This window comes from Podarcis erhardii (assembly GCF_964252035.2).
Source record: "Podarcis erhardii genome assembly, chromosome: 1".
NCBI classification, from domain to species: Eukaryota; Metazoa; Chordata; class Lepidosauria; order Squamata; family Lacertidae; genus Podarcis; species Podarcis erhardii.
Window position 1 is genome coordinate 41,336,869 of NC_138497.1, and position 14,294 is coordinate 41,351,162.

The 14,294-nt window shown below is 45.1% G+C and overlaps 1 protein-coding gene across 6 annotated transcripts; it reads left to right on the plus strand.

Annotated features, from left to right (window-relative positions):
* The first annotated feature begins 303 nt into the window (after window positions 1-303).
* GREM1 (gremlin 1, DAN family BMP antagonist) lies at window positions 304-8,454 on the plus strand. 6 transcript variants are annotated; one of them, XM_081866500.1, is made up of 2 exons: window positions 304-688; window positions 6,290-8,454. In XM_081866500.1, exon 2 carries the CDS (start codon window positions 6,291-6,293, stop codon window positions 6,852-6,854), a length of 564 nt encoding a protein of 187 aa, XP_081722626.1. In that variant the 5' UTR covers window positions 304-688; window position 6,290; the 3' UTR covers window positions 6,855-8,454. The 6 variants fall into 6 exon arrangements, with proteins under 6 accessions (XP_081722626.1, XP_081722627.1, XP_081722625.1 ...); XM_081866501.1 differs by lacking the exon at window positions 304-688 and adding an exon at window positions 1,954-2,750; XM_081866499.1 differs by lacking the exon at window positions 304-688 and adding an exon at window positions 1,954-2,551.
* The last annotated feature ends 5,840 nt before the right edge of the window (window positions 8,455-14,294 follow it).

Here is a 14,294-nt window from a genome sequence, read left to right on the forward strand (position 1 = left end):
TCTTTCCTGTATCACAAAGCCTGTGGATTGATGGTCCTGCTCCGCCCTGCTGTGCGGCAATGATTTTAGACAGTCTTTTGCTAAGAGTTCTTATTTTCGAAGTATCTAAAGCAAGCCTGGGTACCTTACACAAGATTTTGAAAGCGAGCAAAAGCCTCTTAAAGACCTCGAGCCCAACTCCAGCAGAGGCATCAGTGTCGGGAGGAGGAACCCCCCAAGAGGGGGAGACTATCGCCCGCTGACTTTGCCGATGGGTTCCACCCCCGCCGGTCGCGCGTCCCTCAGCCACGTGGGGATGCGGGTAGCAGCCAGCGGGTCCCTCGCCCGCCAGCGCCGGTCTGACCTGGAGGCTCAGGGAGGAGCCGGGCGTCGCTTTCTTGGAGAAAGGAGAGTTCTCCTCCCTGGCGGGAGTTGCTGGAAGCGTTTAGGGGGCGTATAGGGAGGCGGCCGCTGGCCAATGATCAGGAGCGCTGCTCTCAGCTGGCAGGCATTTAAATGGGAGACAGCGCGGTGCGCCTGCAATTCGGAAGCGGGGCCCGAGCTTTCCTTGCCTCGCCTTCCGATGGGCTCGAGGGACTGGGAGCAGAGCAGCAGCAGCAGCCGCAGCCCGAGCCGTCACCCCGCGCACTGAAGCGCCCCACGCCGGAAAGGAGCCGCGGAGCAGGACTCGCTCTCCGCCCACGCGCAGGTGAGGCGGCAGCGGAAAGGATTTCGGGGCTTCATTGGGAGACCTTGGGTTGCTTTACGCCGGAGTGCAGGATGGCGACTGCCGCTCTGCTCCAGGCAGGCAGGAGGCGCTGGGTTGTAGCCCCCGGGAAGCAGTAGGGTTACTCGTGGCGTAAGTGATGAGAGCCTTACAAACTGCATGCAGGTCAGTGTATTCTGGGAAGAATACCGACTCTGATGGGGTAGGATAACTTAAGTTAGATTTATGCCTGGCATCGTGGATAAACTGCTTTCCTGGAATTAATCCAGGAAAGCCTGTCGAATATATTCTACGAAATACCGAAGCTCTTACCTTCCCCGTATCTGTGTAACGCCTGACTGGAGGGAGGGGAGCCGCGGGAATCCCCTAACTCCCACCGCACATTTCTCATCGTTGTTGGTTTTTTCTTTTGGGTGGGGGCTTGGCTGGCTTTTGCCTCAAATGGAACTACTGGTAGAACCAATACCATTTCCACACGTGACTTATAGCGCAGCTCTGTGCCTATTTACTTGGAAGTAAGGGCCATTAACTTAAATGGGGTTTACGTTCCAGTTAGTAAACATGGGGCTGCAGACCGAACAAGTTCTCTCTCTGGGCAGCTGAAATTCTAGTATTGACTCCATTCGTTGGGATGCCAGCTAAAAATGGGGATCCCTCAACCCTGCAGTAACAATCTTAGCACTTGGTGTTTTCCAAGCCCGGGTTGCTCGAGGAAACCTCCTTAAAAGCTCGTCGGTTTGCCAAGGACACTCCCACGGAAAAACAAGGCCCACTCTTTACAGGGTGCTCAGGATGGGACCCAAGTCCGTCTCGTTCCCCAGTAAGCCTGTGCAGCCGCTCCCGCCTTCTCTGCGCTTCCAAAGCGACCCTAACACCCTATTCGCAACCGGCTCTCCTCTAGGCTTTCTTGGGCGCCCGGTGGTGCCACTGCCTAATGGGTTAATTTAATCGAAAGGGCCGAAAATTGCTCACAGCTGCGCGGCGGCCGCGATGTGCGAAGCGGGCCGCGGAAAACTCCTTTTAAAAGGATTGGCCCTTGCAAGGGGGCGGGCGCTGGCTGACCAAACGGGCTGGGCCGGCGCCTCAAACGGGCCCTGCTGCGCGGAGGCGCCCTTAACCTGCAAGCCTACTCGCAAGTAACTCCCACTGACTTCCACGGGGCTTGTCCTCCGCGGTAGCCCCCCGCTCACTAGGGCCAGTGGGGCTATTCCAGCTGCCGGCGGAATTTGCGGGGTTGGATTTGCGCAGCCCCGACGGCAAACGGGCCCGCACCGCGGCGTTTGCTCCGGTGACGACGGAAAGGCGTCGGTTCTCCCTTCCCGCGAGCGGCTCTTTCCCTGCCAAGGGCGGAGCCGCCGAGGGGAGGCGGGTGTCTCCTAAGACCCCGCCGCGTGACTTACTCAAAACCAAACCAAACGCTGGCGGAGGCCTCCTGCGCCTCCGCTCGTTGGGCCCCGCGGGGCACCCCTGGAAACGGCCTGTCTAGGGCGAGGCTGAGCTGAGGGCGCTGCCCTCGCTTGGCGGGGAGAAAGAGGCGCCACCCAGCGCGCCGCCGGCCACCCTCTACTGCGCCTCCCGCGCGGCGGCCTTCTGGGCGGCAAGACCAGAGGGAAACGCCGGGCATCTCCGAGGGGGCGAGGCGTGGTTCTCCGTTCAACACAGCAGCCTTCGCCCACCTGGGGTGCTCCAGCTGCGTGGGACTACAACTCCCATCAGCTCCAACTGGCTCTGGGTTGTCAGGAGGGAGGAGTTCAGTTTAACCCTGGAGCAACATCCCAAGAAGCGTCGTGATCAGGGCCGAAGAGTAGCCCCGTTTGAGCTCTTGTCGTTGACACGCTGAAACATGTAGATGTTAATGTGGGAGATAAATCCAGAAACGCATTTCCCCTTCCCCCGTTGTATATTCCCTTCTCGTTGACTAAACTTATTTTAAGCTTCCCATAAGAAATGCCTCAGCCTTTCCCTATGAAAGATCTATCTTCAAATACTTTGTGCTGTATGCCTTGGCTCATGCTTCTGTACTTCCGATAAGGGAAATAACTTGGTCAGTGGTCATGAATGATTGGAGTTGTAATCTCAACAGGTTCCCCACCTCTGGTTTCTAGTCTGAGGGTGAACTGAGCATTCCTCCTTGATTTGTTTGCAGGGGAGTTAGAGAATGTTGCATCAAATGTTATCCCACACTTTGCGGGATCCCCTTGTTTTTCCTTATCTGATTTGGGGGTGCAAAGCAGGTTTGCTGTGCAAAAATTGTGTATCAGCTTTAATTGCGCAACTTGGTTGAATCTCACTGGAAGTTCCCTGACTCTCTGATAACAGGGCTTTTAAGCATTTGGTGAAGGCAACCTTAAAATCTGAAAAAGTCCATGCTGTAAGAAATCTCCCTGCAATCCTGGGAGCACTTGTAATCTTCAATAAAGTCTTCCTTTAGACAGATTTAGAAACCTGATCTTTTGATAACATTAGAATCTCTGTCTGCAATTCACAAACCACTATCCCTCAGACAGACACAATTCTGTTAGATCTGAATCTGGAACCTGTGTGTTTCAGATCACAGTCTGTTCTCTGTCTCTCCCCCCTCCAAAAAAAACACCTCATTCTTAAACTGTGAAACATATATTTTTAGACCTCAGAAAAATGACTGGCAGTCCCTACTTGCAAGGGAACAGACACTTGGAATACAGTTCTGGCCTTTTCATCTCTAAAAAGAAATTGCAAAGCTTCAGGATGATGCAGAAAGGAGCAACTAAACTTCATCTTTTCCTGCGAGAGGTTTAACAGCGTAGTCATATGTCTATCTGCTCATCTACTTTCAAGTAAGTCCCATTGCTTTCAGTGGGACTTGCTTCCTGGAAAGTGTACATAGCATTGCAGTCTAAAGCTCTTTAGTTTTTAAAAAAGTGAGTAAGATGGGGGCAGGCCACAAACATATCTAAAGTAGCAAGTGGTGTGGAGTCAATTCTCTTTCAAATCACTTCAGCTTGTAGCACCTAAGGAAGGTGATGTCCTTGCCTTGCATCACCATTCATTTGCCTAACCCACTGCATTTTGCAGTTCTTCAATCATCTGCTTGGAACTGAGAAGTTTTTACAGCTTAGGTGGGGACGTTTTCTGACAATAATGGCTGGATTGAATATGATGTATCCAAAATGGCTCTGAAGGATTGGGGATAACCCACAGAAAATATTGGGATGAGTGGGAGGTGCCTTAGCCTTAGCACTATGACGAACACAAGCCATTGAGTTGATTTGTTAGTGAAGTGATCACTTTCACCTTTAATCTTTTGTATTCATTGGTTACACAGAAGTAGTTCAAAAGCAGACAACACAGGATAGAATTTTCAGTATATAATAATATATGAACACACCATCAAACCTTTAATTTAAAAGAAGAGTCCTTGACTGCCAATGCTGTCTGCTATGCCAACCCAAAATATGAGCTTTGTCCTGAAGGCTTTTAGGTAATTGTTGCTAATAGCAATATTGGTGTTCTTACTACTCATAGACCATCTCGCTTTCATTGTGATTTCCTTTAGAGCTGTGGTCTAATGATGGATTTAAAATAGAGCCTTTACTCAAAAGTGCTCAGGTTTCAGCTATTGAACTTAACAGAAGAGAGGTTGGTCTAGGTCAGTACTGAGCCCTTTGAAAGCTTACACCAAAAACTTTCTTCTGGAAATGGGATGAAGGTATGCAGGCTCTCCCCCCTAAAATGTGTGCTTTGCTCTGTGAATGTTCCTGAAATAGGAATATACTTACTGGTTCCTATTATATTTATTTACTCTAGAATTGCAAGCTAGAACTTTCAGGCAAGAACATGGCTATGTTTCTTGAACAGGTTCAGTGTGCGTGTGTGGAAGTGTGTAATGGAATTGTTAGTCATCATTTGTATGTTTGAAATGACACTAAGTTGGAACACTCAAGTCTTTTATACTGCCAACATGTTCAGCTTCTATTTCTTCAACCTCCAAGTACATTGGCTTAGAATCTACGTAGTAGTTATGAGGTCTCCCTCATTGAGTGTTGCTGCAAAATTATCACAGCAAACTTAAACATAATATAAGTATTTAAATAAAAATAAATCTGTTATCCAGCCCTAGAGTTAAAGAGTAGGGGAGGAAAATTCTTGGTTCTGGAAAATGCCTTGCTTCCAGAAAACCGGGTCAAAGCTGTTGCCTTTTCCATCTGCAACTGATCAGGAGAGGCCTTTTCGTCTCTCAGCAACAGAGAGGTGGGCTCTTGTTTTCTGACTGTAAAACGAGTCCTATTGCAAATGTACAAAAGTAATATAACTGAACTAGTTCAAAAATGATGACACAGTTGTAATCCATGTTGCATGAACGAAAGGCAGCTGCCACAACTGTTGTTTTCCTCCCTCTTCAGTCTCCTGAGTGTGCACACCCTCACTTCAGAATCTTGAGGGTGACCTGAGCATTATGGGATGTCCTGGTGGGCTACTGTGGGAGAAAAGAATTGCCGGAAGCATGGAACTTTGTGTGAGCAGTACGCGATTGTTTTGCCTAGTTTTAGGCCCTTTGCCCTCCTTTCACTGCCGCCCTATAAGTCACAGTCCGCATTGTTCAGTAAATCTCTCCTGAGCCTCAGCAGGGACTTTTTAGGGACTACAGGTGGGAGGAGGGGAGGGAGAAAATTTGTTTCCTGAGCCTACCATCCCTTTGTCCAACCCCATGGGTACAACTCAAAAAAAAAATGATAAGTTTACAAACTGATACAACATACAATATAACATAAACAAATCAAAGAATCAGATATGATCAGTGATTATGAAGTCACAGGTTGATAAAGTGATTTTCAATATAATCATAAGAGCACACAACTAATAGAATTATATGATGGGCAGCTGGTAAAAACCTGTTCCAGCTAAGTCTTCGGAACTGCCCATGTACTTTGAAAATCCAAATCTCTTATGAGAACATAACTCTCAATGAATTGCTTTGACCATCCCTTTGACAAAGCTTCTAATTACATATGGAAAACTCAGACTCATAAATGGATGCATTTCACATAGTATTCCCTGACAGTCCTGTAACTTATTGCAATGCCTTCTACACATGCAGGATGCAGCTGTTAAGTGTCCTAACTGGTGTTGGAATATGGGCACATATTTAACCTGTTCTGTGCCAGTTTCTCTATTTTCCTGCATGCTTTTAACCTTGAAAGCCTTGCATGGCCAGGTATCCTCATGCTGGAAGGACAGTCTCTGTCCAAATACAAACCCATTTTCCAGTTTAGGTCAAGTTAGCTGATGCTGTGGCTTATATCATATACACAACATGTTCAGACAGTGGCAACTAGGAGCCAGGTTTTTCTGTTGGCAGTCTCCTGTGATAAAATTGGCCCTTGCATTTCCAGATTTTACCTGAGGGAAATTCCATACAGGTTGGAATCTCTCAAGTTGCTAGATTTGAAAGAGGAGGGATTTGCTTTACTCCCTGTCCTTTTTCTCCCACTCCTGAGAGGAAGGTTGGTATTTTCACTAGCTTTGGGATAAGGGGTGATGTGATGCACTGTGTGCAACTTTTTAGTTGATGCCATGTGAAATAGATATATCCTTTCTCCCCAGGATGAGTCGCACAGTTTCTACAGTTGGTGTCCTCCTTCTGTGTGGACTTCTGCTACCCACTGCAGAGGGGAGCAAGAGGAACCGTGGAGCCCAGGGCGCCATCCCCCCGCCTGACAAGGATAAGCCCAATGATTCGGAACAGCCGCAGCAGCCGCCCTCGCCACCGCAGCAGCCGGGCGCCAGGATCCGTGGCAAGGACAGAATCAAGCCTCCATCTGCTGAAGAGGTGCTGGAGTCGAGCCAAGAGGCGCTGCACGTCACTGAGCGACAGTACCTGAAGCGGGACTGGTGCAAGACGCATTCCCTGAAGCAAACCATCCACGAGGAAGGCTGCCACAGCCACACCATTATCAACAAGTTCTGTTACGGGCAGTGCAATTCCTTCTACATCCCCAGGCATATCCACCGAGAGGAAGGCTCCTTCCAGTCCTGTTCCTTTTGCAAACCTAAGAAACTCACCACCATGTCTGTCACACTGAACTGCCCGGAGCTTCAGCCCCCGAGGAAGAAAAAGAGGATCACGCGAGTTAAAGAATGTCGCTGTATATCCATAGACTTGGATTAGGAGGCACCGTGATGGGTGTTCCAGTTCTTGCCCTTGACTACAGATGCCCGAAACCCAATCTGTCTGAATGGGACACAAACAATAGAGAATTGCAACAAAAACAATGTATGTGTATCTGCGTGCAAGTGTGAATGCCAATACATCAATTACAAAAGCATGCATATGGAATAGCACCACTACTTGGAGTGCAAGTTGTCACTAGTTCACCTGTGTGCTGGGGTTCCTGCGCTTCCATTTTCCACCAGCATCTGTGCCATTGACTTGTGTACCTGTTGCAAGTGAGAGCATTGATGTGCTCTAGGTCCAGTGTTATTTCTTAGAACAAAATGTTAACAGGGATGTGGTAGTAGACTTAAGATATGCCCCTTGTAATTAGTGTTCAATAAAGGGTGCAATTATAATTGGGAATGAATGTTCAGAAGCAGCTTTGCTTGGATCGAAAAACACAGCCACTAGCATTAGAAGACTTTTTAAAGACGGTAATGGGCAAGAGAAGGAAAAAATGAGAAAGTACAAGAATTAAGAGCAACAAGGGAAGGCAACGTGCATATTGACTCTACTGATGCTTTGAATGTACTTTAAAAACATGTTTGAGTTAAGTAATTGTCTTGGGATGCTGCATTCTTTGACTATAACTGTAGTGTTTAATTCCATCATTAGCTTTTAGGTTTGCCATAATAATTTGTCTAAAATCTGCTAATGTATATGTGTACACATTTTTTCTATCTCCATTATACTATCAGGTAATTCAGCTTAACACAGAAAGCACAATTCTACAGTGATTGTTTAGGACTTCAAATGCAATAAGCATACAAAGCTATATATTTCAGAGCTTCAATAGGAGCTGTGTGATAGATGCTGCTTAGTCTCTGGCCCAAAGGATGTACTGCCTTGCCCATTTACTTTGCATTTACCCATATTATATTTGATTTTGGTTTTGCTAAACTTTAGGTGCTGTTGGGGGATTGGATGGGCGTGTGGCAGAGTGCTCAGACTTTCCTTTAGCATTTACTGAATATAAGGACCTTTTCTTTGAACAGTTCTTGAACAGTCCATTCATGTATAAACATGTAGCAGTAATATATGGTGAATATTGCCTTTTGTCAGAACATAACAGCCTTGAGAGTGAAAAATGGTTTTTAAGTGTAAAATTCATTATGTATTACTATTACATGGTTTGTAGCTGAATTGATCTTTGACCAGTTTCCCCTGTGTATGATAGGATACCACCTCTCGTGCCTCCCCTTTGCTTTATTTTTATTTACATATACAGATGTGGCCACCTCTGTTTCCATCCCCATTGTAAACCTCTGGCCTTTATTTATATTGTTGAAGCCCCTGGACAGATAGACTGGCTTTTGAAAGTATGAACACATTAACCAGCTGTCTATGCACAGTAGGCAATTTGTGGTTCATGCCACAAGGAGAGGACAGGTATTTATAGAAATGAAACACTTATTTGTCTGTAACAACAAGGAGCCTGCCAATAACGCGTCTGCTTAATAAGCAAATGTATTCATATAAGAAGCATTCTGGCTCTTGACATATCACACAGTCCTCAAATATACCATAATAAAACAACCCATATTTATAACCTAAACTACCCATTTATCATTTAACTGTATTGCTTCTTGTTCCATCTTTAGAGGATAAGTCAACAACTGTTTTTCTTCTTTTTAAATGTTTCATGTTGTTTTAGAGGCTGTAGCTGTATTCTGTAGTTACTTATTCCGCTATTAAGTTGTAGTCCCTTGCATCACAATTAGGGGATACCTCTTTCTATAAAAACCCCCAATTCAACGGGACCTTGACAAGCATGATCATGCAAAGCCAGATGCCTGTCAGCATCCTTTCACATGCAAATATTTTTTTTACTGCCTTCATCTATACCAGTAACAGATTGCAAACTTGCATATTAGCCATATCAGGATCACCCACTGCAATCTTTTTTTATAGGTATTATCATACATTTATTTCTGTGTAGATCATTTTTTAAAGCCTGATTTCTGAGTTACAGGAGAAAATTTCCACTGTGTGGAATGTGAATAGTTAAGCAGAAAGATATTTAATGGTTTTGGCATTTCCATATGACCAGAGAGTTTTCCTCTACTTCTTAGAAGGTATCAAGGTTAAAACATTCCCCTTTTCTTCTGAACTCTTGGGGACTTTATGTTAATTCTTGTTTCTCTTCCTATAATTCATATACAGCTCTCACCAAGCAATATATAGTTCTGGCTTTTTAAAAGTTTTAACTTTCCATACAACAGAAAAATAGGCAGGTTGGTTTCATAGGCAGGTCATTTATGATTGATTTTTCAGGTTTCAAGGAAACCAAAGATGTAGCTGCAAATGATTTCAAATCAAACCATATGTACTGTACTTAAATCTGACTTTTTCTTATAAAACAATGAAGAGGAACCCAAGCTGCCATGTGTTCTGAAGAATTTCACAATGCAAAAGCTGTTCAAAAACAAACAACTTTGATTTTGTAACTTGCCAACAGTTTTGTAACTTGCCAACAGTTTGTTTACTTGCTATAATAAACAAGTTTTAAAAAAATATATATGTTGAATTGCAGGCTAAAATGAAATTGCAAGAGTTTTAGAACTGGATTTTCAAATGGGTAAATATGAGAGAGGCAAAAATGTCCAATTCCCATTCTTGGCATAATGGCTTTAGCTGCAACTCGCAAGACAGCCAAGAACAGTGGTAAGGATTCATCCAGCCACCACAAGGAAGGGAATAGGATTATGCTACAAGTCGGACAAGCAGTAGAATAGTTGGGGAAAGCGTAGAATAAGATTCCTGTACATACTTTCCTAACTTGGGGCTCTTAAGATTCCTACATGGTCCATATCCCAAGCCCAATTTCCTCTTGCCTAACATGCTGGGAACAGATGGGAGGAAGAGGGAGGTTACTTGAGTACAACAGCAGGTTTCTTTTTAGCCTTGTGGGTGTTTATGAATTGGGACAACACCTTTCACAAAACCGCACCAGCTGCTGCAAGGGAATCCTCTGTCTGCAATGAAGCCCCTTGACCATGCCATGGGAGATTGCTGGGAACTGCAGCTACTGGGAGCTCGTAAAGCTCTTATCAGCAGTGATGCAGCGGTGAATTCTAAACTGCAGACATGCTTCGTGACACCTCCTAAGACTATGCAACGATGTCATGAACTGGTTGGACACAGAGGAATGGTGGCAGGAACCAGCTGGGGAGCCGCATGGGGAAGAAGGCTCAGAGCCTGTGGATTGGTGGTGGGACAACAATGAGTGCTCAGAGGGAGAAGCCTGGGAGGTGTCGGAAGCTGAAGAGGGAACAGGGCTTAATGAGCAGGGAGAGTCTGTGGCAGAGAGCAGTCCAGAGGCAGAAGCTGAAGCAGGAGAGGAGGGACTCCAAGAGGCAGAGATGAGTCTGGCTGGGGCAGAGTCACAGGTGTTTCCCACCTCCTGCTGTGACCAGCTCCCCTCCCCTCTGGTTTCCCATGAACTGGCCAGAGAAGTTAGTTTTGTGCAGGAGCAATCTCAGATTGCTTGGGAAAAACCCTGGAAAGAGGGAACTTTGACAGCTGTGAGTAGCTGGGGACCTTCAGTCCCATCAACTGCTTCATGGGGGCAAGAGCTACCCAAGCTGAGTTGCTTTGCTCATTAGGCACTCCTGTGCAGATCTCAGTTTTGCTAGTGAAGTTAACACCAGCTTGCTTGGTGTGATTTACTGCTGGCTCACTCCTGTCAAAGCGAACACGAATTAAAAATAAATCAAGCAATGCATACATTTTGATTTCAATATCAAGCCAGTTTTTTGTTCTTCACCCCCCCCCTTTCACTTTGCTTAACATTAAGAGTACTGAAGAATTCTGGGCAACGCTAAAGTTTGCTCACTATTTGGCAACATTTTGGTTGGCCATACTAAAGGGACTTTGGAATTGCTCAATATAAAAGTGGCAGTTTAATCTAGAACCACATATGCTAATGTAATGTAACCTGCCTGTCCCTCTGCTTGGCTCATTTGGGTTTCTCTCTGCATGTTGGCTTGCAGAAGATTGGCCTATAGTACCTTAGAAGCAGGGGTGGGTCTACTATGGAACTAAGGAAGCTTAAACTTCAGAGCATCTAATCCCACAATGCTTTTAAACAATTGGGTTTAGTAGACCAAATATGAGTCTCACAACTCAAACTGATTTTTTTGTTGTATATATCACAAAAATCCCAAAGTTTGAGAGTCGGTAGCACAGGTGTTGAAAAGGCAGAGTGTCACAGTATTTTGAAAACTATAAAGTGTATGAAATTTTCATTTACTCCAATGACTTTGATATGTGAGATAATCCGGTTCAGCAATTTTAATCAAAATCTGAGATATAGTAGTTATTTTTTTAAAAAATGTGGTCTGTCATAGAACCACATTGAAGAAGATAACAGGGGTTATCCAGACCCTATACAGTGGTATCTCAGGTTAAGAACTTAATTCGTTCTGGAGGTCCATTCTTAACCTGAAACTGTTCTTAACCTGAGGTACCACTTTAGCTAATGGGGCCTCCTGCTGCCACTGCACGATTTCTGTTCTCATCCTGAAGCAAAGTTCTTAACCCGAGGTACTATTTCTGGGTTAGTGGAGTCTATAACCTGAAGCATCTGTAAACTGAAGTGTCTGTAACCTGAAGTGTCTGTAACCTGAGGTAACACTATATATTCTAGCTTTCCATGGAAGCTGGATTCCAGGATTCCAGTAGAAGTCAATGAACATAGGCTTCCCTGGCTTGGTTGTTCATCCCCACAAGGTGCGAATATTGGAAATAGTATCAGGGCAGCCACATGATGGAGCCCCTCTTAATTCATGCATCATGCTGTGTCACAGCTAGTCACTTGAAATGAACACTTTGAATTGGTCTTAGATGCTGAGCAGGGGCCTGCTGAACTGTGACTCATACCAGTTTTCTTGCAAGGCATCGTAATGGGCTTAGTAAAACGTACCCACCCCCAAACCATTAACATTAGTTCTCAGTTACAATCAGTTTTTTCCTTGGCATTTTACAATATTTCCAGACTATTTTTACTTTAAATGTTTGCTGTAATCGAAAATAAAAACCATAGCTGATTAAAGGCACAGAAATTGTGTGGCATACTCAATTTGCAGAGGGAGGGTCAAACGTTAAAGAGTGAGAATTTAACCATAGAAATCTGGGGAAGCAGGAGTGCTTATATTCTGTGTCTCTTATTAGAAAGTTACAGAGGGTGGCCACACACAAGCATTTTTATCATACACTTTCTGGATGCAAGGTTAATTTATCCTGATTACTTGGTAGTATAATACAAGCCCTGTTCAGGTGAGTGGTACCCATGGGTATCAAACGCCTGTAGGATTTCTCTACATTTCCTAGATGCCAATGCATGTGCCTACCACACTTCTGGTCAATGCATATTTGGCACCAAACTGCAGGGGTCCTATGCACTCACATACATATGAGCATATGACTGTATTCATGAGGATGGGTTGCTTGGCTGATCAGATTTCCCTTCCCCATGGAGGGAGCCATACATGGGTAAGCCCTCTGCAGGATGTCCTTGACTATGCATCACTTCATAACATCAGAGCCCAGGAAGTGGGGTAGTCTGCATGTTTTAAAGCGGAGTCTCCAGCTGTTGCTAGACTTAACCTACCATCACTCCTGGCTACTGGTAAAGTTGGTGGGGGATGTTTGGCATGGTAGTCTAACGGTGGGGACTCGAGGCTGAATAACACTGCTCTAGAGAGCTCCTCCATGGCGTTTGGTAGTGAATGCCTGAACATGGCTACAGATGATCAAGTTACCACCGAATAAGACCATCCTGGTGTTATTTGGTTATCTGTATGCCATATGGACTCAACTAATCCCTCGTCAACTACACACACACACACACACACACACACACAGTGTTAATCTTCAACTTGTTAAGTGGAGGAAGAGGAGTTTGGATTTGATATCCCGCTTTATCACTACCCGAAGGAGTCTCAAAGCGGCTAACATTCTCCTTTCCCTTCCTCCCCCACAACAAACACTCTGTGAGGTGAGTGGGGCTGAGAGACTTCAAGGAAGTGTGACTGGCCCAAGGTCACCCAGCAGCTGCATGTGGAGGAGCGGAGTCACGAACCCGGTTCACCAGATTAGGAGTCTACCGCTCTTAATCACTACACCACACTGGTCACCTGTATTGGTAAATGGCCATCCTGTCTATGCCAAATCCATGTACAGAAAAGCAGGGAATCGTCATGAATAGCTATAATGGCATTTGAAGTCCAGTTAGATGACTTTGCTGACTAAGAACTGTTGGCTTTAATATGGTTCCACATAATACCCCATATGGCAAATGGCTGACTTCTCAGCTAAGCTTTGATGGTGGGGGTGGGAGGGGCAATGCTTTTTTAATTGCTGCTTGATTGTGCTTTCATTATTTTCCCATCTGATTGGAAACAATATTTATAACCACGTCCCTTTTAAGTAATTACAAGAAGATGTGAAAGACAAATATACTGACATAAAAGGAGAATGGTTTGATTAACAGTAAAACAGGAACATTTCTAAGATGTCTCTTTCATCTTTTGTTTGATACAGATGTAAAGTCACATCATTCGGGGATGAATCAGTTGGAGCAGAACATTTGCAGTGGTTCCTAACAAAAACACTGGCATTTATTTCTTAAATTAAACATTCAAAAGCAGATATATGCTGACAATATAGTGATTGAGTTAGAGAGATGCAGCCAGATGCCCTGAGTTGGAAGATGTAGTTGAGGCAAGGTGTGCTACTGAGGTAGCAGTCGAAGCTACTGAAAGGATGGATGAAATCTGTCCATTTTGCTTTCTTCCAGTTTCTCATTTTTCAGTTCAGTTCTCCACGTTTTCTCATCAGTTTGCATGTGTTTCTTTTAAAGTCCTCATCAAAATTCACCAGCATCTGTTACCAGGTGGTTCCCAACCTTTGAGGAACCCTTCTACTTCCCACCCCCCAAATTTCATGGACCCAACATACAAAAATTTGCCAAGGCTTTAAGACAATGATCCCCTCCCAGAGAGCCAGAGTGGTGTAGTGGTTAAGAGCGGTAGACTCATAATCTGGTGAACCGGGTTCGCATCTCCGCTCCTCCACGTGCAGCTGCTGGGTGACCTTGGGCCAGTCACACTTCTCTGAAGTCTCTCAGCCTCACTCACCTCACAGAGTGTTTGTTGTGGGGGAGGAAGGGAAAGGAGAATGTTAGCCGCTTTGAGACTCCTTTGGGTAGTGATAAAGCGGGATATCAAATCCAAACTCCGCTGCTGCTGCTTCTTCTTCTTCTTCTTCTTCTTCTTCTTCTTCTTCTTCTTCTTCTTCTTCTTCTTCTCCCAGTTGAGCCTCCAGAGGCACAAATGGAAGCAGGGGCTGTCTTGAAGCCTCTTGCAAAAGTAGACTTTCAAGCAGCTTCCCTGC